The sequence below is a fragment of the Callorhinus ursinus genome, unplaced genomic scaffold, assembly GCF_003265705.2.
Source record: "Callorhinus ursinus isolate GAN/ISIS: 27379988/994484 unplaced genomic scaffold, GSC_fseal_2.0 scaffold8, whole genome shotgun sequence".
Lineage (NCBI taxonomy): Eukaryota > Metazoa > Chordata > Mammalia > Carnivora > Otariidae > Callorhinus > Callorhinus ursinus.
Genome location: NW_027397070.1, coordinates 71,868,111 through 71,891,452, shown reverse-complemented (window position 1 = coordinate 71,891,452; position 23,342 = coordinate 71,868,111). Strand labels below are relative to the sequence as shown.

The 23,342-nt window shown below is 46.9% G+C and overlaps 1 protein-coding gene across 3 annotated transcripts in view; it reads right to left on the bottom strand.

Moving 5' to 3' along the window:
• The window catches only part of TDRD9 (tudor domain containing 9), a 114,889-nt gene that overhangs the window by 11,766 nt on the left and 79,781 nt on the right, over positions 1-23,342 (bottom strand). For 2 of the 3 annotated variants that reach the window (XM_025869259.2, XM_073895947.1), the window contains 11 exons: positions 21,922-22,022; positions 18,555-18,728; positions 16,211-16,322; positions 15,018-15,230; positions 14,647-14,736; positions 13,285-13,545; positions 11,816-11,971; positions 10,992-11,062; positions 9,490-9,599; positions 8,891-8,987; positions 1,840-1,978 (listed from right to left, as the gene is read on the bottom strand). In XM_025869259.2, coding sequence (XP_025725044.1) covers positions 1,840-1,978; positions 8,891-8,987; positions 9,490-9,599; positions 10,992-11,062; positions 11,816-11,971; positions 13,285-13,545; positions 14,647-14,736; positions 15,018-15,230; positions 16,211-16,322; positions 18,555-18,728; positions 21,922-22,022 — 1,524 coding nt within the window. The remainder of the gene's footprint in view (positions 1-1,839; positions 1,979-8,890; positions 8,988-9,489; positions 9,600-10,991; positions 11,063-11,815; positions 11,972-13,284; positions 13,546-14,646; positions 14,737-15,017; positions 15,231-16,210; positions 16,323-18,554; positions 18,729-21,921; positions 22,023-23,342) is intronic. The other variant, XM_073895949.1, reaches the window with a different exon arrangement.

The following is a 23,342-nucleotide window of genomic DNA, read 5'->3' as shown; positions in this document are numbered from 1 at the left end:
CGCATACCTTAGCGGCCCCCCCTTCACGAGGAGCGGTCTGTGGGTTGACAGGCACATGGGGTCATGTCCCAGCACCCGAGGACCCACAGAGCAGCCCCTCTGCTCGGCAATAACGACCAACCTCCTCGCTGTCCTACGGCCTAGCCTTCCCCAGAATATGTCATGTGAATGGGATCATACTGTACGTAGCCTGTGAGTCCTGGTTTCTCCCCCGTGGAAACACGCACGTAAGACTTACTCGTATCATCGCTCCTGCTTTTGTACTGCTGAAGAATGCCCCACTGCATGGCCATCGCATGGTTTCTTTTAAGCATTCCCCTACTGAAAGACGTTGTTGCTTCTAGTCTCCAGCAACTGTGAATTACGAATGAAGCAATCAACATTCACCTACAGATTTTATGTGGATGTAATTGTTCAGATCTCTTGGATAAATACTCAGAGGTGGGATTCTTGGGTAGATGTGTTCAACTTTTACGAATCTTGTCTTCCAAAACAGGAGTTCCACTCTGCATTCCCACCAGCACCGAGCAGAGTTCCTGGTGCTCCACATGCTCGCTGACATCCATTACCGTCAGGTTCTGGACGGCAGCCACTAGAACAGGCATGCAGAGGAATGTCATCGTGGTCCTAATTTGCATTTCCTAATGAACAGGATGTTGAGCGTCTGTCCGTGTTTATTGTTGTCCATAGGGTCATTTAGGTACTTTTTTTTTAATTACCAGGTCTTAAGACTTCCTTACATATTATAGATGAAAGTCCTTTATCACATAAATGATTCGCAAGTATCTTCTCCTGTGAACAGCCAGCCTGTCCTTTAACCCTCTTAGCAGGGTTTTTGGCAGAGCAAAGTTTTTAATTTTGACAAAGTCCAGCTTCTCAATATTTTCTTTAACAGACTGTGCTTTTGGTGCTGCTTCTACAAACTCACTGCTAAACCCAAGGTCATACATATTTTCTCCTATATTTACTTCTTGAAGTTTTATCATTTTACATTTTACAATTAAGCCTATGATCTAAAGAGTATCTTTAAGCCCAAAGCACCTAGAAGTAAAAGAGCAGTTAAGTCAATAAAACGGAACGCTGACTAGTGGTAACAGCAGTATCCTCCGGGAGAAGGGTAAGCACGGCTTTCCTCAGCAGCCTGCTTCTCCCCACCCCCTTCGACGCAGTGATGCCCACCTCACCTACTCTGTACAACTTCTGAGAAGAAAGAGGGGTCAGGTACTCTACAGCTGCTCAAACTATCTGTGGTGAAGGACCAGCTTTACTCCTCACTTTGTAAAATGCAATAAAACTGAATTACTACAACAATGAAATATAAGAATAAAAGCATACAAAATACAAGCCCAAATTTTTCATTATTAGATTCAAAAGCCATAAAATTACTTTGTCAACCTGCTTCCAAAGTTTCTAAGTGCTTAATCCTAGCTGTAGCAGAGCTGTCTGCTCAACAGGCCCCCCACTCCCGTAAGCAGAATGAAGCCGGACAGGACTTCGCTTCCTCTCTTCCCACCACCGAGCAGCAAGGATGCGTGGCTAGTCTGGACTAGTAGGAGAACTGCACAGAGAATCACAGCAGTCCTATTGCCCTGGTGTTTATTTCCACTGCCCAGAAAAGACCTCACAGGAGAAATTCAGACAGCACCATCTCTGTCACGAAGAGACTCCACACACAAAAGTAAAATAGGCAGGTGCAGGGAGAGAGGCGCCTCTGGGACCAGAGGCGCAGGTCTGTATTTAAAGCCCCGTGTCAAGCACCACGGTCACTGCTAAATGGGTGTGCAAACCAACCACGGAAGAGAGACAGCTGCCCCAGCGTGCTGGACACGTCGGTCTTACCTCTATGATATCTTCCACGTTGAACTGAACGTCGAACGCTAGCTCGATGTCATGCTCTGGCAGTATGGGGGCCCCTGTAGTTGGATTCCACCCCAAACCACAGAGGACTCCAGTATAGCATTTTCCATCCCGATCAACCCTGAATGAAAAGTTTTTAGAAGAATTAATATTTCAAAATTATTAAACCACTGTTTTAGTATCAAAGGAACAGGCCAATGCAATCATCCTGAGTTCTGCCAACCCTAGTACGGCAACTAATTTCATTTTTGTATTTTCTCTTCCAGTTTTGATAGTGGAAATTAATAGAGTATACATAGTTATAAGGACAGTTAATATATTTATTAATCCATTATTTAGGTTCCTATTTCTCGCTACAGCAGGTAACATAAAGAATATTTTATTACATTCAGTTTTCTTTCCTACCTTTGAATTCTTCCCCTGCGTTAAATTCTTATTAGTGAGGTTTCTGCAGAAAAGGTTATACACATATATTTATGGCTTGTGAAAGAAGTCTAGCACTTAGTAAAAGCTTACAAGATGTTTGTCCCGGGGCGCCTGGGTGGCTCAGATGGTTAAGCGTCTGCCTTCGGCTCAGGTCATGATCCCAGGGTCCTGGGATCGGGTCCCGCGTCAGGCTCCCTGCTCCTCGGGAGCCTGCTTCTCCCTCTGCCTCTCTCTCTCTCTCTGTCTCTCATGAATAAATAAATAAAGAATCTTAAAATAAAAAAAAAAAAGATGTTTGTCCCACCTTCCTATCCTCAAACAACTGTACACACAATACGAAGTGTTATATCCTCGTTTCACCAAAACAGCCCGCTCCTCTGCAGCACTGTGTGCTGTCACTTCCGTATTCAAGGTTTCCCAAACCTGATGATCCTCTCCATCTCAGCTGCCACCTGCCTGGTCCAAGCCACCACCATGTCTCACCTGGACTCACGCGACTACTTTCTGACCAACTTTCCCCACAGCTACTCCTGCTTATTTGAGTCTGGTTCCCACACAGCAGAGAGTGTTGGTTTTCAAAACAAATCCAGTCACCCCGCCCCTTGCTTAAGGGCTTCCTGTGGTTTCCTGTGGCATTTTGAGCAAAACCTGAGCTACTCCAAGCCACAGAGCGTCCAGTCTCTGCTTCGCTCCCCCATACCATCTCAAACCACATTCTCCTCTCCCCCCATCAACCCCTGCCCAGGCTCCAGCTCCTCTAACTTCCCTACAGGCCGGTCAGGCTCCCCCAGAGGGGAACCCTTCCTCCCCGCCATGCACCCAGAGCCCTCTGCCCCCAGGCTCCTTCTCCTGTCCCCAGGTGTTAGTTTCAAAGCCAGCACAGCACCACAGCCCACAACAGGATCAACAAATAATAAAAAGAATGAACAGATATTTTTTTTAAAGTTTTTATTTATTTATTTGAGAGAGAGAGAGTGAGAGATAGAAAGCACGAGAGGGAAAGAGGGTCAGAGGGAGAAGCAGACTCCCCACTGAGCAGGGAGCCCAATGTGGGACTCGATCCCGAGACTCCAGGATCATGACCTGAGCCGAAGGCAGTCGCTTAACCAACTGAGCCACCCAGGCGCCCCCAAAGAATGAACAGATATTAACACTTAATATCTTTTAAAATATTTTGCTAATTTTCTTTGACTCTTAACTCATACCTTTTCCCATAATCTAGATCAATAAAGTTGTGATGCAAATAATCTAGGCAAAAACAGAGCTTTCTTCTTAGCCCTAAAGATACACACACACACACACACACACACACACACACACACTTCTTTTTCACTTTCATGAAAATGAAAGAGAATCCCACTTTAAGTAAACTCAAAGAAGAGAGCCAGAATTGAGACTTATAAATTAGGTGCTGAGCATCTGCTTTACAAAAGAGTCACCAAAGTGTCTCTTTAAACAGTTATGTTCCCCACATGATTTTTAATAGAACATAAATTCAATTTCAATATACAGAAAATCTTTCCAGAAAAGAGGTTATAGCTCCGGGTCACCAACAGTAAGACTAACGGCTTTTCATCACGGTTAATAAAATGCCACATCACCTCCACCTCACTAACTGCTGCTGACATTTACATGGGTCCCTCACATGTGGTAACAAACACGTATCAACAAGGAGAGTCCCAAAAGATTCAATCTTGAACTGACCCATACCAAGGTAGTAATTCTCTGCTCATCGACTCTAAACCTTAAATCAATAAAGCTAACTAAAGCACCGGCTTTAATTTTTTTCTGGGGATCCTAAAAACTCATATGAACCTAGTAGTAATTAGGACCACGGAAATATTTTTACTTCCTTTATAATACATATTTTAAACTCTGACGGAGAACTGCCAAAATCATGGAACAAAAGCCAAGTGTGTTCCATGAAGATACAGCCAAAGGCACGCCAGAGACGTAATTCATTCTGAGACAACTTACATAAAGGAACTCAAGTTTCCGTAAGCTGACAACGGCTATGCTTGGAAGGGCTAACATCTCTAGATGATCAGGTTTAAAATAAATGCAACAGAAGAGCAACCTGTACTGCCAGCTAACCTAGAACCCCCGCATGAGCCGAAGAAGGAAACATATCTCTTCAAAAGTTAAACGTTAGTCAGTCTGGAACTTCCATGTAAAAAAGCTCTGTTAAATATTCTGCAGCATGCATTGTGTTAATTTACAAAGTTCAGTTGACCCATGGGTTTAAACTGTGCAGCTCTAGTTACACGTGGATTGTTTTCAACGAATACATTGGAAAAGTTTTGGGAACTTGTTGAAAAACAATTTTTCTCTAGCTCACCTGATTACAAGAATATGGCATAACATACACATAACATATAAAGTAAAGGTTCGTTGACTCTAGGTTATCAGTAAGGCTTCCCCTCAACAGCAGGCTGTGCCAGGCGCCTGGGTGGCTCAGTAGTTAGGTGACTGCCTTCGGCTCGGGTCATGATCCTGGAGTCCCGGGATCGAATCCCGCATCGGGCTCCCTGCTCAGCGGGGAGTCTGCTTCTCCCTCTGACCGCCCCCCCATGTGCTCTCTCTCTCTCTCTCAAATAAATAAAATCTTAAAAAAAAAAAAAAAACAGCAGGCAGTGTTTTTTAAGGGACAATTGTCCCTTATTTGTTAAAAGTCTACTGACATTTCCAAATCCTGCTGCGGCTACTCCCTGGGAAGGAGCTTCCCGGCGATGCTGCCTGAACAAGTGGTGTAGGATGGACAAACTCACAGCACCGGCCATCTGCGGAGTGCTGCCCAGCCCCAGATGCTGTGCTGTGCACTCTACATCTCAGGGAGCCCCCGCCTCCCATCAGCTCACAACAGCCCCAACAAGCCCTTCCTCACAGACAGGGAAACCTCAGAGGCAGAGACCCTGCCCAGGTCTGGCAGCACGTGGCAAGCCAGAGAGCAAGGCCAGGTGCACCTGCTGCCACGGCCTTCCCACCAGACCCAAAAGTGCCCCCTCTTACCACACGTGCCCATCACCTCACACTTCCAACATTTAGAGGCACCCTGCATTATTCTCAAGTTTTCTAAGGCTTTTTAAAAACAAGAGAGTTAGATCAAGGTTTTCTGAAAGAGCAGTACACAACTACACCGTAAACAATTCAAACGGTACGTCACCGTACAGAAGGTGGCATGTTGTACAGATGGTGGGGTCAGCAGTTCTCATCCTCTGGGCTATTCTCACAATGGAAAACTGACACTTTCCAGTGACAAGTGGGCCCTGTGGTCCCACACCCTGGGTCTGGGTGGGACGGGGGCACTTCTGAGGCTGGTCATAAGAGAGGACAGAGCTCCCACCCAGCTCTCTCTCAGGACGCTGACCTTTGGCACCCAGCCACCATGCCTGAGGAAGCCCCAGTGAGCCCACACAGATCCCCCACATAGGGAGGGCCTCAGGAGCCTCAGGAGAAGAAACTGAGGTCTCCAGCCCCAGGCCAGAATCAACCACCAGACATGTGAGCAGAGAAGCCAAGGCCTGATTTCCACCCCTCCACCATTAGGGCCTCCTGTGCCAAGGAGGAGAGAAGGCATCCCTGGTGGGCCCCGTCTGAGTTCTTCCCATAGCACCGAGAGGGCTGCCGGGAATAACTATCATGCAGCCAACGTAACCGGCACAAACAGTAACAGCAAAGTTCCCTTTAACCCACTCACATTAGCTCTTAACAGTTTTGCCCAGTGGGGCTGGAGCACTGCCCTGTGGAAGGCGCCAGAACGGCCAGGCCGACATCACCGGTGGTGCCCTCCCCACCGGCCGCAAGACCTGAGCCCCAGCAGCGAGACCCCAGGGAGAGGTAAGGGTGGCGCCACAGCAGCGCACCAACCAGAAGCTGCGCTCCGACCTCTGCTGCCCTTCCTGCACACGCCAGGCTCACTACTATGGAGCATTTCACTCTCGCTGGGGACAACAGCACTGAGGCCACCAAAGTGGACGCAAGCGGACGTTCAGGGAAGGGGCCGCGGGAGCAGCAGGAGAGGCGAAGCCCGCCAGGGGTCGGGGCAACGGTGACAGGAAACCTGCACCCTTCTTGAGCCACCAAGGCCCGGTCCCCAGACTGGCCGAAAGCAAGGGGAGGCGGTGAGAAGTGCAGAGGAGGGGCCGGGAACGGTGGCTGGGTCAGTGGTCCCCAGGTGCCAGACAGGGGACCATGGCCTCTCGTGCCTCTCTGCTTTGCTAGCGGAGATAACCAGCGCACCGCCCCGCACCCACCCACACACCACTGCAGACTGTGTGCTGGAGGCAGCAAAATTTCCTTCTGGTCTTCAGTTTGCCGTCAATCTTGACAGGACAGTGACGGAGCTGCCCCAGAGGCTGTGGGCTCTGTGTTGGGACAGTGGCCTGCCAGCCACAGCTGGCACAGGGCCGCAGCCAGGAGGGAAAGCCGCTCAGGCAGCCACTCTGCCCTGAAGGGCCACTGGGGCCCAGGCCTCGCGTGAGAGGAGTGAGCTCGCCCACATCAAACCCCCTTTCCCTCCAAAGCCCCTCAAATAATGGCTCCTACCAACTCATCAAGTTAAAAAAATGCTCACTCAACTCATCAGAGGCAGACTTGCGATAACAAAGCACCAGGCCCCATCTTCCCCTCCCGGGGACCACCTAGCTGAGCCTATGCATCTAGCCACCCAGTGTCACCCACATGGTCACAGAAACTACCCCATGCTGGCTCGTTTAAACTAAACTCACCAAAATGAATACAGAGTATGAGCTACGTGCAAAGTGCTACATACTATTTATATATAACCTTCTCCTAGTAAGCTTATTTTGTTCTAAAAAGATAGTTATTTTAAATACCAATTATTTCCACGTTTCTTGAGTGCCTCTGTAACATAACCACTTGCACTTTGGAGATTTAAAAATAATACACCATATCACACATACCCTCCAAAAGGTCATATTGAGAAGAAAAGTCCAAGCAGGACCTTAATCTAATGAGAGAAGCAAGGAGATCATCAGTAGCAGTCGGTGAGGAATTTGTGTTCACATATTCACTGAGTCCCCCCCTACTTGCACACAGGAGCATTCTTCCTTGTTAGATAATCACCTGTAACGCGCTGTTTTTACAGGTTTGTCTCCCCTGTGAGGACTCAGAAGATAAATATCGTCAAGATATTTATCACATCATTATTGTAAAATGAGAGAGAAGCCCAATTCCAACATTTAAAGGCAAATTAAATCCTTTCGGGACAAGAGTGGGTCACAAACATATGTAAATAAAATACGGCGGTGTTTATAAAAGCCATTTTATGTCCACTCGGTGGTATATGATACAATTTTATTTTAATATTTTATTATTCTATTTATTCGTTAAATATTCTATTTTAAAGATTATTTATTTATTTATTTGAGAGAGAGGGAATGAGAGAGAGCACGAGAGGGAAGAGGGTCAGAGGGAGAAGCAGACTCCCCGCTGAGCAGGGAGCCTGATTGATGTGGGACTCGATCCCAGGACTCCAGGATCATGACCTGAGCCAAAGGCAGTCGCTTAACCAACTGAGCCACCCAGGTGCCCTAAATACTCTATTTTAATATATTCTACTTTAATAGATATTTACAAAGATGTCATAATAATGTCAAAATGCTTGTACTTGTGGAAAAGATGTAGTATGACAAAGACCTAAAAATAAAAAATATATACAATTATCCTGAAAACAAATTCACTAAATGTTTAAAAGTGATCGGGCTTTTCCCATTCAGCTTTTTCTAGATTATTCTTAGTGTTTATTTTCAGTGCAAAAAAGATAACACAATCGTTTTCTACACTGAAAATGACCACTCTTTGAAACTGTGCTAGCAGACTCTGAGGAGGTACATGGTGAGAGGGCTGAGCAAGCAGAAGGGTTGGGCCGCCAGCCACCAGCTGCCCCAGCCAGCCACGCGTCTCCTTGGGGGCATAAGCCTTCCTCAAGACCCAACCTTGCTCCTCTGTAGCTCTCGCCTCTCTGAAGAAGCCCATCAGCGCTTCCCCAACGGTAAATGCTCTCTGCAAGCACCGAATGTCAAATAAAGACCACATGACGTGGCTGTCCCCACGGTAAGGATGCTGTCGAGGGCTCTGCTCCTGTTCACACAGCTCCCTCTGCTAAAGCTTTCAGGACAAATTCCGGTTTCATCTCGACACCAACAAGAGCTACAATTGGCAAAGCGGTCTGCCCTCTTACCCCCCGGTTACCATCACCAATGGGACTGACAAGGCGGCCTGCTGCCAAGTGGGAGCAAGAAAATGGAGAGCCACCTTCACGGCCCCTTAACAACAGGCAGCCATCTGGACATTATTCATCCTGAGCCTATTCCCAGCTCCTGATTTTCTTTCTCCAGCCCCACTGTTCCTCAAGCCCCCACGTGATACTGTCTATCTGTATGGGAACTAAGTCCAAGTGTAGGTATAGGTATGTCAGGAAGAGTAACACCGCTTCAACCACACTATAGCCCGGGGAAGCTCAACAAGAGCCACCAGCGCCCTGGCCAGGTACTCTGTGTCTCCTCTCCCAAAGGAGGAGGCGGAGAGGCGCCCGCTTCTCCCCACTGGGTTCTCATTTCACAAAGCCTGGACAGAATGGACGAACCTTAACTCCATCACCGGTGCAAACAGCGCGCTGAGGAGAGCCGGGAGGCCGGGAACATGTGGCATCAGAGAGGTCTCTCTCAGCAGCATGGTGGACCCTGTTGGACAGTCAACAAAAGCGACATCAGGCACGGACTTCCCTCTGCAGAGTGTTGCGCCCCCAGGGCACACTCTTCATCCCCTCCTCCACGGAGTCCGTCCCTGTGGGCACGGCCCCACAGCCAAGTGCCCCCTGGAGGCCAACCCCATGGCACCCTGCAGCATCCGCCTGGCCAGCACGCTGCAGCCTGCGTCCTGTCGGGGACAACGTTCGTGTGGTTACTCTTCTCTTCCCTTCCATCAGGCTTTTGGGTTCGTCCCAGGGCCAAGAACCTGGGTTTGTTCTACCTGGTAGACAAGCATGATGGAATGAATGATCGATCAAGAAATCAATACCCACACCCTTGTACAAAAGGAAAGGTGATGTGCTCCATTTCTTAAACTTCTATCAGCCAATGCACTCAGAAAACAGCCTGAAAATAGAGCACAGGCACATAAATTTGCTGATTATAGGGTAAATCATTCTCGTAACAGAGGGAGGGAACACAGCCCCTGACTCACCAGTCGCATTGACGGAAAGGGAAGCTGCGACCAGCATCTTCTGGTGAAGGTCCTCAGGGGCATCGCTGATGATGACAGAGTTGATGCTTTCCTTCTCGATCCAAACACATCTGAAAGGGGCACCATCAGGAGACAGAGGCTGGTCCACCCGCCAGGCAATGTGCTGTGCCCAACCCCCCAGCTAACACATGTCAAAGACACAAACAGGCAAGTGCAGCACTCAACAGGTGAGAGCCGTTTAACACCCAAGTGTCCTTCACGCCTCCTCCTCTTCATCCAGCACCACCACCCCCTCCGCCCTCATCTCCCTCCCACCCCTGGACCTTGAGCACCACACCACCCACACGCTGACAACACCCCCTAGGCTCCTGGCCACCCGCCCCCCTCCGGCACTGCACAGCAGAGGCCCCACCGCCACCCAGGAAGGGCATCCTCCACTCTTCCTTTTCCCACATCACGGAGTCTAACCACACGTCAGGCTGCTGATTCCACGCCCGAAGCTCCCATAAAGCAGTGTGTCTCTGCACCTCCTGCCCTGGACTCAGCGTGGTCCACGACATACCCACCCGGATTACAGCAGTGACCAGCCTCAGAAGTACGCTCCTACCCGAGGATCCTTCTACTCCCAAATCCAATGCATTCTTCACACTGGGCTCTGCATGCCTTAAGGGGCCTACAGACCACCTACAAATCTTATGAAAATGCAGGCTCTATGCAAAAGAGGCCTGAGCTCTGCATTTCTGACAGGCTTCAAGAGATGCCTATCCTAGAGGGTTTGCCTCGTAGCCGAAGGCAGTGTTTAAAATACACATAAGGCTCTCCAACTGTCTTCAGATGAAGTCTGGATCTTGCTTACGAAGCTCGTCCCCATCTGCCACAGCTCTGCAGCCCTTCTGCTTCCCACCTACTCTCCAACCTCACTACGCTCATTCTGAAGTGCAAAGTCAAACTGAGGCCAAAGCCCACGCTGGGTAACGCCCTCCAGCTCGCCTTCACCTCCCCACTCACTGACTGGAAACCTCCATGGCCTTTCACGGCCTGAGTGCATTCAGGGGGCCCTTGAGATGCTTTTATAATGTTCTATAGCCCCTTTCATAATGTTCAAGAGCCTCAACAACCCTTCTTCTGAGGACCCACTTTCCCTTGCATACCATCCCCACCAGACACACAATTTTAGGGATCACACAGTATATTTTGTTCACTGTCATTCCCCTCAAGCCATACACTGTTCCCCGAACACAGCAGGCATTCACAGGTTTGCTGAATGAAAAACAATTATAATAAGAACAGAAAAAATGAGGCCCTTGTTAGAAGATACTCAAGAATGTCTTACTTTCGAATAAGAGAGAAGGAATATCTCGGATTTGGAGCTAGGAGAGGAATGAGAAGGAGCTGGAAAAGGGAAGGTTTCAACAGTTTAAAGAAAGATCAGTTTCTGTTAAGCTCTGTAAACAGAGAAGCAGAGGAAAAGGAAATCCATGGGGAACCTAAGTTAATCACACCTGAACTTGGATATTCTGGTCAAACTATGACACTTCAGTTCATAAGGGTTAAAAGGCCCATGAAGTATCGCCTGTCAATAAAAAAACATGCAAAATGTTACCAAGAGGCAAGTTATCATTTAACGTAAGTTTTAAAAATCCAAAAGTTAGCTCACGTTTTGAAAAAGAAAACAGAGCTACACCTTAGTTATAACGTCTCCAAGATGCAGTGGGGAAAAAAATGTCTTATGGTGCTTTTCTGGGATGCAGTGATTCTTTCAGTGGTTTCTCTAACATTCCTCCATATACTTAAGGAAGAGTTTGGCCAAACAAGGAAAATACTGCCAAACACTTCAGTAGAAGCATTATCCTTTTCAATGTATCAGACTAATCTGACTGAGTAGGGAGCACTGAGAGTGCAGGGCCAGGGGCTGGGGTGGCGAGAGGGGAGCCCCCGAGCAGGGGGAGGAGGGTGTGCGGCCGCCTCTTCTTGGAAACAGGCAGGGGCAATGACTCTCGTGCCCGCTGGGGCTCGGCCACCTCCCTGGCTGGGGCACCTCCACGGTGGGCCTGGTTCTCCACAGTCCACACACTGCTTCCTCCAACTGGGTAAACAAGCACAGGTCGCCTTTGGAAAGGCTGGTTTAAACAAAACAACTTGTCTAAGTGTTTCTCTACACTAAACCCCAGGTTTTTCCCTAAGATAGGCACCATTGTGAAAAAAGTACCAACATCGAAAACCAGGAAAGAAAAGCACACCATGACGACTAGTTATGACTCAGCATATAAATATAAAATGTCTTTTAAGTTTTAAATTGTATTCTAAAGCAGCAACTATAAATTACCTTGCAGTTGGGGGCACCCAGTTTATTAGAAGAAAAGCTCTCTAACAAAACCCGGATCAGGTACTTTTCATCATCCTTCACAGGAGACGAGGTAGACAATTCTGCCATGCTTTCTACGGACTTGGAGAAGAGACCCTTGAGAGCTTCATGGCTTTGCTGAGCAGAATAAGCAAAGTTCATTTTGCTAAAAGGAAAAACTGTATTAAAAGTACTTTATTCCAAACTAATCAAAGTATTTCACAGGCATGACCTTATTCTTAGCTGATTACTAGGTCACTAAGGTCAGGAGAAAATTTTAGCAAATAAGCACATTTTAAGATTCAAACAAAAGAAGTAAGACAGGATTCATTTAAGGCTCAGTTCACCAGGAACACCTGGGTGGCTCAGTCGGTAAAGCGTCTGCCTTCGGCTTAGGTCAGGATCCCAGGGGCCCGGGATCAAGTCCAGCATCAGGCTCCTCGCCCCTCAGGGAGTCTACTTCTCTCTCTGCTTCTGTCCCTCCCCCCTGGCTTGTGTGCTCTCTCTTGCTCAAATAAATAAAAAAATAGGCTCAATTCATCAGTCTTTCAGTCATCAGAAAACTGAAGAGAGTGAAAAACAGCTCTTAAAAGAACTTCCTGTACACAAAACTTCTGCTCCACACCAGGAACACTCCCAGAATCTCGAAAGGGTTTCTCACACATGGAAATACAAAGTCCAGCCAGCTCTCTGGCTACTGTTCTGTTGCCCGTTTTCCCTTTCCTTAATCCCAGCCCCCCCCCAACCACTGCCAGCAGAAATTACAGAAGGAAAATAAATGGCCTTCAACATCTGACTCAAAGGTGACATCTCTGAAACCTTCAAAGGAAAATAGCTTCAGAACCGATTTTGAAAGAAATGGCTGAAAATCATTTTGAAATATCTGAAAATACTTGAAACAAATACCTTATTAATTGCTTTCATTAGGGAGCTAAATCTTGGAATCCATTACAGAAAAAACAACTCCCCAATAGAGAACATTTTTACATCTAATTTTCATTCTAAGAAGAAAAAAATAGCCTAATAAAAGGAAACTAACAAAAGTAACACCCAGTCACCATAATTTAGCGTCAAAGAAACCTAGAAGGCATTTAAAATGTACACTATCTAGGGGCGCCTGGGTAGCTCAGTCGTTAAGCGTCTGCCTTCAGCTCAGGTCATGATCCCAGGGTCCTGGGATCGAGCCCCGTGTCGGGCTCCCTGCTCCGCGGGAAGCCTGCTTCTCCCTCTGCCACTCCCCCTGCTTGTGTTCCCTCTCTCGCTGTCTCTCTGTCAAATAAATAAAATAAAATCTTAAAAAAAAAAATTTAAAAAAACCACTAGCTATTCATCCATCAGCACCCTAAGAGAGGAAAATGGCGCCCCCACTTCTCCACTGCCCCCCCACAAACGCACGCACGCACACGTGCACCAGCCACATGCACTCCCACAACGAGGATGAACGTGCGTACCTTGGACTCATAGGGCTCCTCCGCGAGCTCAGCGTAGCCCTCCTTGATGAGGACGTCTCTTACACTGACAGCGTCCTGGGCCCCCGAGCAGCGGTACACGTCCACGTGCAGGACACTGTGCACAACGGAGAAGACCCTGACAAGGAGCGCGCAGCCGCTCACCAGGGAGGCAAACCGTTGGCTGGCCCCACTGCTCCAGGGCTCACCACACACGAGAGACTTTGCGGAGGGGCGCATCTTGCAAATCTTAAATTCCAATGCCTACAGGACAGAAGAGCATGGCTGAAACAACTTTATAAATGAGTGAAACTCACCCCACATACTGCTGAAACGTGGCCCTCAACATGGATCTTCACCAACATTCTCATAAAAGTCCTACTAAAAACAATTTGGGTCCATTAGCAGATGAGTGGAGGAGGAAGATGCGGTGTAGACATATAATGGAATGTTACTCAGCCATCAAAAAGGATGTGATCTTCCATTTGCAACAACATGAATGGAGCTAGAGAATATTAGGCTAAGCGAAATAAGTCAGAGCGAGAAAGACAGATGTCATGTGATTTCCCTTATATGTGGAATCTAAAAACAAAAGAAACAAACAGAAAGCAGAGACAGACCAAAATACAAAGTGGGCTGCCAGAGGGGCGGGGGATGGAGGGCGGGCACAACGGGGAAGAGGTGTAGGGAGTGGAGCGGACGGCTCATAGGAACAAGAGATGACAGCGTGAGGAGCACAGGCAGGGGCGTCGCACTCGTGTCGTACGGCCACAGACGGCGGCTGCAAGTGTGTGAGCACAGCACGAGTTTCAGAGCTGGGACTCACCGTGTGGTACGTCTGAAACCAACGCCGTATTTTGTGTCAACGACAATAAATAAGTAAATGATTATATATATTTTTTAAAAAGTGGGGGGGTATTTCACAAAGTGAGGATTTCACAGGTAAAGATACTGGATGTTGCTTTTCAACCCAAACAGAAGTTTGGACTGCCTTCTGAACGGTTTCCGTACCAACAGAGGGCACGCGGGTACATCTAGCCCACCCAAGTTCTAGCGGTCTACAACACAACCAAAAACCTCAGAGAAAGTATTTGAAATTAAATTATTTCAATTAAACAGCTCCGTTTTTGCTAAGTGTGAAACCACTCTCCATATATTTTAACTCACTCCACAAACAATACTGACAAAAATATCTGTGGCAATACATTTTTTGAAAAAAGCAGAGATCAAATTTGGCCTGTATGACCAAGCAAGTCCCTTCCCACTCTGGGACGTGGCCCCTATCTGTGGGCTGAGAGTAGACCGTGTGACCTCGAGAATCCTTTCTAGCTTACACACTCACACCCAGCGGCTCCTCTACCTTACCTGAAACGGGAGCTCAAGAAGGTGACAGGGAATCTCCATTAAAAGATCCAGATCTACATGAGATCTATTACCATAGTCTACAAAGAACACCTAGAGAACGGGGAAAGGACACACTTTAATATGGGGTCAGACACCACATGCCACCTGACCAGGGGCCACACAAGGATCTACTCTAGCTCCAGAATCTAGCAGTCTTATGACAGGAGCTAAAATCCACATAGCACTGAGGGAAATAACTTTTTATGAGGCTACTTTTCTAACTGAAATGATTTTATATTTAATTTCCACTTAAAATTAGAAAAGGTTTTCTGTAAACTGCTACAAGTTTGTCTCATTTCCCTTTCAGTGATTAGTTACAGAAAAACACATACCTCGGCAGAGTTCCCAGAAACATAAAGGATTTGGGCTCTGAAGTATCTTTCTTTATCAAAATCAGCAAAGGGAGCCAGACAGACCAAGTCTGGATGTGGGTGGACGGGCAAGGGCACCAATTTCAGTTGGTTTATTTCAGCGGTAAGCTTTTTCAGAATCCTGGTGTTTTTTTCATCAATCCTATATCCCCAAAAGTGTCCCACCTCAACGACCTAAAAAAGAGGAAAAAGGAGCAGAGATGGAATCTAGAAAGGATTTCTATGTCAAGGTAATCATAAGCTCACACCACAGGGCTGACACTCATATTACACTTCACAAGCTGGATTCCCCTGGAACTTAAGTAATTCTACAGGCTTTGAATAGGTGCTTACGAACAAGAGGGCTCCCTGGCCACCTGCAGTGAGGACACGTGTGTCCCAGACCCCTCTCTCAGAGGTGTGAGACTTGCCAGCACACAACACACGAAAGGCTCTGAGAGGGCACAGAAGGCCAGACTGTTTTACTTGAGATGGGCTCCAGGCAGTACGCCCAGCCCACAGAGTGCAGGCACACCCAAGGGCAGCGAGGGCAGGTGTGCTGTGAACGCAGCCCCTGAAAGGTCAGTGACAAGTGGGAGAAGGAGGAGCAGGTGTTCCTTGGAGAAGGGCCTCCCTGAGCACCTCCTGCCCATGCTGCCAGGCACAGACCCACACCGGCTGCAGTTTCCCCGTCGGCCTGGAGCCCAGGCTTGTGTGTGAAGTCTCCTGGTGAGTGTAGTCACAGATTTACCAGGAAGCGGTACGTATTTCCCGCTGACAGTTTATTTGAAGAAGTAACAACCACACCTTAGAGAGTGCCAACGCCAGCTTTCCTGCCATAACTGAGTTACACAGCCGTGCGCCACTACGCCAACTAGAACGCTCACGTCTATCACACCGCCAAAATTAGTGTTTCAGCATCTTAGATGGTACCTAACATTTTAAAAATTACTCTGATTCTAGAATGAGTATTCGTGTTTCATTCTGTGTTGTAGCCACATTTCTATTTAACAAGTACAGTAATTCAAACCCACCTGCATTTACTTGATCACTAAGGTGCACAGGCTGTGCGTGCATGTGCGCGTGTGTGTACGTGTGCTATTTCACGTCTACAACATGACAATTCCAGGTGAAGACGACAGCAAAGTTCTAATGATTCAAGCACAACATCTCACCTCTGTGACATCAATTGTTAAGAGGAGATCTGTGATTGTCTGCGATCTGTCGAACGTGTTAAATGAGACTTGCATAGGATCTACTGTCTGCTTCTGGAAGTCCACATTCACCCTATGTAACGTGATTTAAAAAAATAAAAATAAAAGTCAGGTATTGCAAAGAAAACGTACTTCCGTATGTGAAGTTACAGCCCCAACTATTCCAGTGCTTATACAAGAAAAGAACATTTTAATAAAACACCTAACCTGGGGATGACAAATTTGATTTCATCTCAAATTTGAGTTTCCGGCAGCTTCCTGAGCTGCCCTGGAGGTCCGTGCAACCCAAGAGTTACACACTACCCTTCAACAATAGATTCTAAAGATCAAGACTCTTACAGAAGATCGACTTTTAAGGGAACACATTCTAAATCTAAGACCTGCAATGTTTCCTAATTTCTGGTTTCAGAGGTGACTCTGACCTTTCCGAAAGTACCAGAATCCATGCCCTGTTCAATGCCGTTAGAAAAGACATACATGATTTTCTGATAAATGATTTTCTGATAAACCAAGGAGTTATCATTCATCCCTTAGGACAATAAGAGAGTAAATGCTGAAGTTCGAGAATGTGAAATACAAATTTGATAAAAACAAAATGTCCCTTTCCTAAGGCTTTTATTCTAAGATGAAGAAAAATTATACAAGGGATCCTGACCCAACTCTCTCAACTTTCAGACCCATTTCTGAAGAGTGACTCAGGCAAAGTTACCAGAAGAAAAGATCCTCCCTGTGTTACAGACCTAACCCGCTGCACCCCCAGAGTCTCAGAATCTAAACCTCCCCCACGGGATGAGATTCAATGGGACAGATCTCCCTTTCTCACCAATTCCCCCAAATTCCTGTCAAGTTCCTCATAAAATTAAAAAGGTCACAAATAAGAAAGGATGACTGAGAATCCTCGCACACGGTACTCAGGAAGGATGACTGAGAATCCTCGCACACGGTACACTCAGAACGTGTGACCAAAAGGCAAAGGGATCCTTCATAAATTCTGAAGGGTGATTTAATTTGGCCCAAGAAAAAAAAATCCACATGCCCGATGACAGCTGCCAGGTGGCGAGTGCCACCACGCGGGGCCACCCACACGGGCAACCCAGCCTTCCTGCTCCTCCATGAGGAAGGGGCAGCTTGTGCTGGCCAGCCCCCAGGTGCTCCCGGCCGCATCTCTGTTCTGTCCTACCACCTGCTCTGCTGAGAAGAGAGAATATGCCACTGTGCTTAAACGAAAGAAATGAGGAGCTCCTAGTAGGTCTCATCCCTTCTACTTAACCTGAGAATTACTTTCATGATTCCACTCAATCTTCTCAACAGTCTTGTACAATAGGTACCATATCAATTAAACAGATACAACTCAAGCAGAAAAAAAACTGTTTAATGGCCAAAAGTCTTGAATAGAGATTTCTCTGAAGAAGATACACAAAAGGCAAACAGGTACATGAAAAGATACTCAATATCACTAGTCATCCAGAGCCTTTAGCCACCTTTTGTCAACTTAGGGGTCCAGCCAGCCAGCCATCACCCATTCTACCTCAGAAAGGTATCTGCATCCCCGTGTTCACAGCAGCACTACATACAACAGACAAGACATGGGAACAAACTGCGTGCCCCGCACTGGATGAATGGATGAGGAAGTTGTGGTAGACAGAGGCGGTGCGACAGTGTTCAGCCATAGGAAAGACAAGGAAATGCTACCATCCACAACAACATGGATAGCTCTCGAAGGCAATATGCCGAGTGAAGTAAGTCAGACAGACCCTGTGTGGTCTCACTTACATGTAGAATCTTTTTTTTTTTTAAGAGTCTATCTAAAAAGAGCTCAGACTCAAGGTACCAGAGACGGAGGGAAGGAGAGGGAGGAGCAGGAGGAAGGCGGTTCAAAGCTGCAGCTCCGCGCTGGGTGGGTCCTAGGGACAGAGCGTGCCGCACGGCCCCGGCCGCCAACACTACCGTAAGACGTACAGGAAGGTCATTAGGAGGACAGACCCTAAGAGTCCTCATCACAAGGAGAAATCTTTGTGTTAGCTGAATGTCCCGTGGTAGTCACTCACAGTGTAAGGAACCCAACTGTCATGCTGAATGCCTTCAACGTGCACAGCGATGGATGGCAATTATTTTGCCATAAAACCGGAAAAAAACAAACAGATGAAAAAAGCACCAAGGTTCAGAGAGGTCAAGTAATGTGCCCAAGTACACACAGCCAGGAGATGAGGACACCAGGACTCTGGCTGCAAGGTTCATTTAAATGCAGCCTCTGAAACTGCGAAAGCAGGTGGACAAAGGCCTGCCCGGCCGCCTTCTGAAATACCTGGTGCTCCTGAGCTTTGAGACAGCCCCTCCTTGCACCTTCCCTTCGATCTCCTCTGCAGAGTGGACGTTCAGTTCAAGGGAGACTTTCAGCTGAGACATCTTAATTGCCATATACACTGCAGGAAGAGTTTTAAACCTCTCTGTTGGATTACGTGAAAACTCCACAAAGGCTCTGCTCCACAAATGGAAAGAAAAAATTAGTTTATCAGGCATCTGGAAAAAAAAGAACTAAGTGTGTATTAATTTCTCTCAAGATTAGACGGAGATGTTCAGCTCCATCTCCCCTTGAAATACCAGTAACTCTTCATTTTATAATTAACCAAGAAGTGTTTCCTTAAATGAAAATTATTTACTTAAGAGAAATAAAAATTACAATGATGTACCATTAGAGTAAAACCACATATCAACCTTATAGATGATGCAGATAATGAAGAATAAACACCAAACACTAATGACATTTCTCAGCTACAGAATCTTAATTCTCAAAATGAACACAGAATGACAACTTTTTGAGTTCTGGGGGGGTTTTCTACTTTACTGTAAAATAAAACACAGATAAGATAAAATCACACAAATGAGTTAGGTCAGTGATCTTTGTGGTCTCCCTCCACAAACACCATCGAGTTTACCACCCAGTCATGCTGACGGACAGCCCACTCTACCCCCCCCCATCTCTGGGCACCCCTCCCATCCCTTTCTCTGGGGAATGGGAACCAAGCATGCACTAAGGCTGTCTGCCGGGCATTTCCTGGCATAAAGAAATAAAGCTTCAAGTTCACATTTGCTTGTACATGAATGCCCCTGGGCCAAAACATCATACTCATGCAAACAGACCTATGACCCCTGCAAGTACTGTCATGGAAATGTGCAACCTGAGCCCTGGAAAGGACATAGCCTTGAACAGTGTCAAGCAGGTAAGAGAGTTAAGCCTCTAACTTGGCTGGCCTACTCAGTGCGCATCCCTGCACCTAGCCTCTCTGCAAGCTGCATTTGCTGTCCTTGGACAGCTGGCTCTCCTCTGCCCTCCTCACCCACCTCCTGGTGGACTCACTGCTGAGCACACGCACCTTCCCCCTGGCCTGTGCCCACTTCGCTGACCCCTTGTCCTGTCACGCTTCTCTAGAGGGCTCCAGAGTCCCTCCCTCAGAGGCAGTTTCTTTCACACTTGAGACCACACTTCCACGATGCTCACCTTGCAGCAGGGTTCTGAAGTCCCACCTGTGGGACCCCCCCCCACCCTCCTCCCACCAGGAGTCAGCTCCTCACAGCCCCTCTCTGGTCAATGCTGTCTCAAAGACCTGCCCTCCTGGGCCCACCTCTCTTCTTTGTCCTGCACATGCGATCAACAGCCAAACCCAAGAGAGCTTCTGTCCCACCTGAAGCCTCCTTTGTTTCAAATGTTACCTCTGGTTTAGGTAACTACAAAAGGCCCCTCTCTCGTCATTCCCTGACCAAGTCCTACAAAACAGTGCAGCTCAGAACACTCAGGGGTCTCCACACGCCCATCTATCATGCCCATCCTGATCAGGCAGCCACAAAGGACCATCCAGAGCACAGCATCTGGCCTCCCACCACACAAACCTGACACAAAGCAAGCGGCTGGCACATACCCCACACTCTCCAAAGTCCCAACTGGGCTCACGCTGGGCTCCTACTGTATCAGCACCACATCCTGCCCCACCAGCCACCTCCACCGTCCACCTCACATACCTCCTCAGTTAGTCCCAAGTGAACTGCTCCTGAGGCTCAGAAAGAATGTCTTCTGACCACCTGGGCCTCTCCCACGACATTTCACAACAGGCAGATGTCTACAGAACCCCACAACTAGGTCGAAAGCTTCATATGGGAGGAAAAGATGCACCTATGTACTTACTACCCGTGCTCGGATGCCCTTCACACCTGACACAGGTTCCTCACCAAAGTGGGCCCTGCATGATCCCAGAAGGAATATAGCCTCTACTCTGTCAAACAGTGATTCCTGTCATTCTTTGCCTTTAAACACCTGAAGCACAAGAACTGCTCCTGGTATAACCAGAAGAACAGTTACTTCTCCAAGTAACTGACGTGACATTGCTATGGTGACTAAAAAGCCAGAAATACAAGGAACCACACAAAATAGGATTGAAACACCTTTAACAAAGGCTCAGACAGGAAGAAAATGAAACAAACACAGAATTCGGCCCAGTGAAGAAGATCAGTGAGAGCCCAGACTGCAGGCCTCTCAACCCATCAAAGAACGCCCACCCATAAGTGGAACCTCAGCCCAGGCAAATGGACTTCCGTATTCAAGAAAGAGAACTTCACTGTGTGATTCCAGTTTTAAAGAAGTGATTCTGTAAATGTGATCAAGAATTTCACTGTAATTTGTATTAGGATATTTGAAAAACCTTGAGACATTTTAAGCTTAATTAGTTAAAACTGTAACGGTTGTTAAAAGAACTTAGAAAGACTTTGTTAGTGTTATGAATTTGCCACGTGAGCACAAGCACAGGCCAGGGAAAAGGTGCACGTGCTTACATGCTTACAAACAAAATCAATATATTAATCACAGGAACAGAACTTAAAATGTTTGAGGGAATTAATCCAAATGGAAAAGGGACTGAATGTGCTCAACTTGAGTTACTGGACATCAGTCAAAGAAAGAATTGGGAGTGTTTCTTGCTCACTAGATTTTACCAAGTTTTATAAATGAAACACAATTTACAGAACACCAGGAAAAAATATCTAATTTTAAAACTAAAATTCAATTTAAAAATGATGAGCAAGATGGCGGAGGAGTCAGAGACCTAAATTTCACCTGGTCCCAGGAATTCAGCTAGATGGTTAAAACTGTAAATAGTGTTTTCTGCACAACAGTCCCTCTTAGAAATAAAAACTCAAAGTGATACTGCAAACATGCCATCTTGTTTCCTTTATCTGCAACTAAAATATGGTGCAATACCACTGAGTTTTTGCATTAGTTGTCTTCCAAAAATATTTAGAACATATGTATGTTCTAAATAACTACAAGCAGATAAACCCTACTCTGGGGCCTCTTTGTGGCCCTACTAGGGACACCCTGTGAAAACCTAGGGACAGGCGCATGCTCCAAGCACCCGCCACAGCACCCACAGCACCACAGAGCCTTCTAGTTATCAGACCACCAAGCTCGCAGCTTAGCACCTTTAGGAGCTCACATGGTTGACAAAGAAGATAAATCACTAATGATAACAAGATAAACCAAAGCTCTGCTCCAAGGTGATGCTGAGCAGCCCAAATAGAGGCCCATTTCCACATGCACTCAGTTTTAAGAATTAGTTCCCACAAACATTGAACACGTGATGGCTCTTTCATAATTGCAGTTGTTACAAAAATACATGACTTACTTTGCACCATCAAATACAATGGATTTGACTTGACCACACTGTCGAAAGAGAGACTGTAGCTGTTTATAGTAGAGAAATCCATAGGGAGGAATGTGTTTCAACTGTAACACACAAGGCAGTGTTCATCAGAGTAGATGTCAGAGCTAACGAAACAGTTACAACGCCCATAAGCTAAAGTGCTGCACATTATTTATTTCACAAAAACAAAATTCACACAAACAATGAATCATGGAACACTGCATCAAAAACTAATGATGTAATATATGGTGATTAACATAACAATAAAAAAATTAAAAAAAAAATTCACTGTCTTTAACCATGATATGCAGACTCTATGGTTAGGCCTATTTAACGACGGATGACTTTTACATTACAAGTAAATTTTAATTACAAATATACGTTAAATAAAAGATAATTCTTTCTCTGTTAAAATAATCCAAAATGTAACAAAAAAATAAGAGTTGTGTTTTATTTTACCTTCAAGTAATCAAGCTGACTAAATGCATCTCTTTAAAAGACCCTTTTCTACGTAAGGAATAATGGGAACTATGGGGGCAGGGAAGCACAGCACAGGGACGGGGGGGCACTCCCACCGCCACAGCCCAAAGTTAAGCACCCTGAGTTGCTGCGGACCTCTCCCAGCCCCGAGTGCTCACTTTCCCTCTTCTGTCCCGGTGATGCCTGTTCCAGGCTCTGGCTCTGGCAGGAAACCTGAGGCCCTGGCCCCTTGCCACCAGGTCCTGCTTGTCTCAGGACCCACCCTGGCCCCATGAGAGAGGCGGTGGGTGGGCGTGAACACCTGGGCCCTGAGCTGTCTTGTCAAGTCTCCTGAGGCAAAGTATGGAGTCACACTAGGACTCAACCACCCCATGAAGTAAGGCTGATGGTAAATCTCCGCCTCAAGGGGTCAATGTGAGGCTCAGAGAAGCATGAATACAAAGTTATGTCATAAAGGGCCTCTCAGGTAAGTGCAGGGTCAATACTAACTATCACTGGATTTTTACAACACACACAGAAGACAAATTTTTGGCCCCCAGAGTGCATGGCGAACAGGCTGCCTCATGGATTGAGGAGGCAAGCACAGCTCCGTGTCTGAGGAGACTCCTATAAGATCCTTCTCCAAGGGCACAGGTGAGGGGAGAATACCATGAAGGGATTCAAGGAAGCCAACCAAAAGAGCCTAGTCCACCCTGAAGAGCCACGGAAGCAGAGCCACCAGCAGCGATAAAAGGCTAGTGACCACCTTTTAAATTAAAACCCCTTCCCTAGATATGAAGTGCATCTCAGCAGCCTATCTCCAGCCTGAGCACCAGCAACTTTTAGGCTCTTCAAAGATCTCCACAACACTCTAGCAATCTGCAACCCTCCCTGCCCCGTGCACGATCTCTTCAGTAACTGTGAGGACATTCAAAATAGGGAAA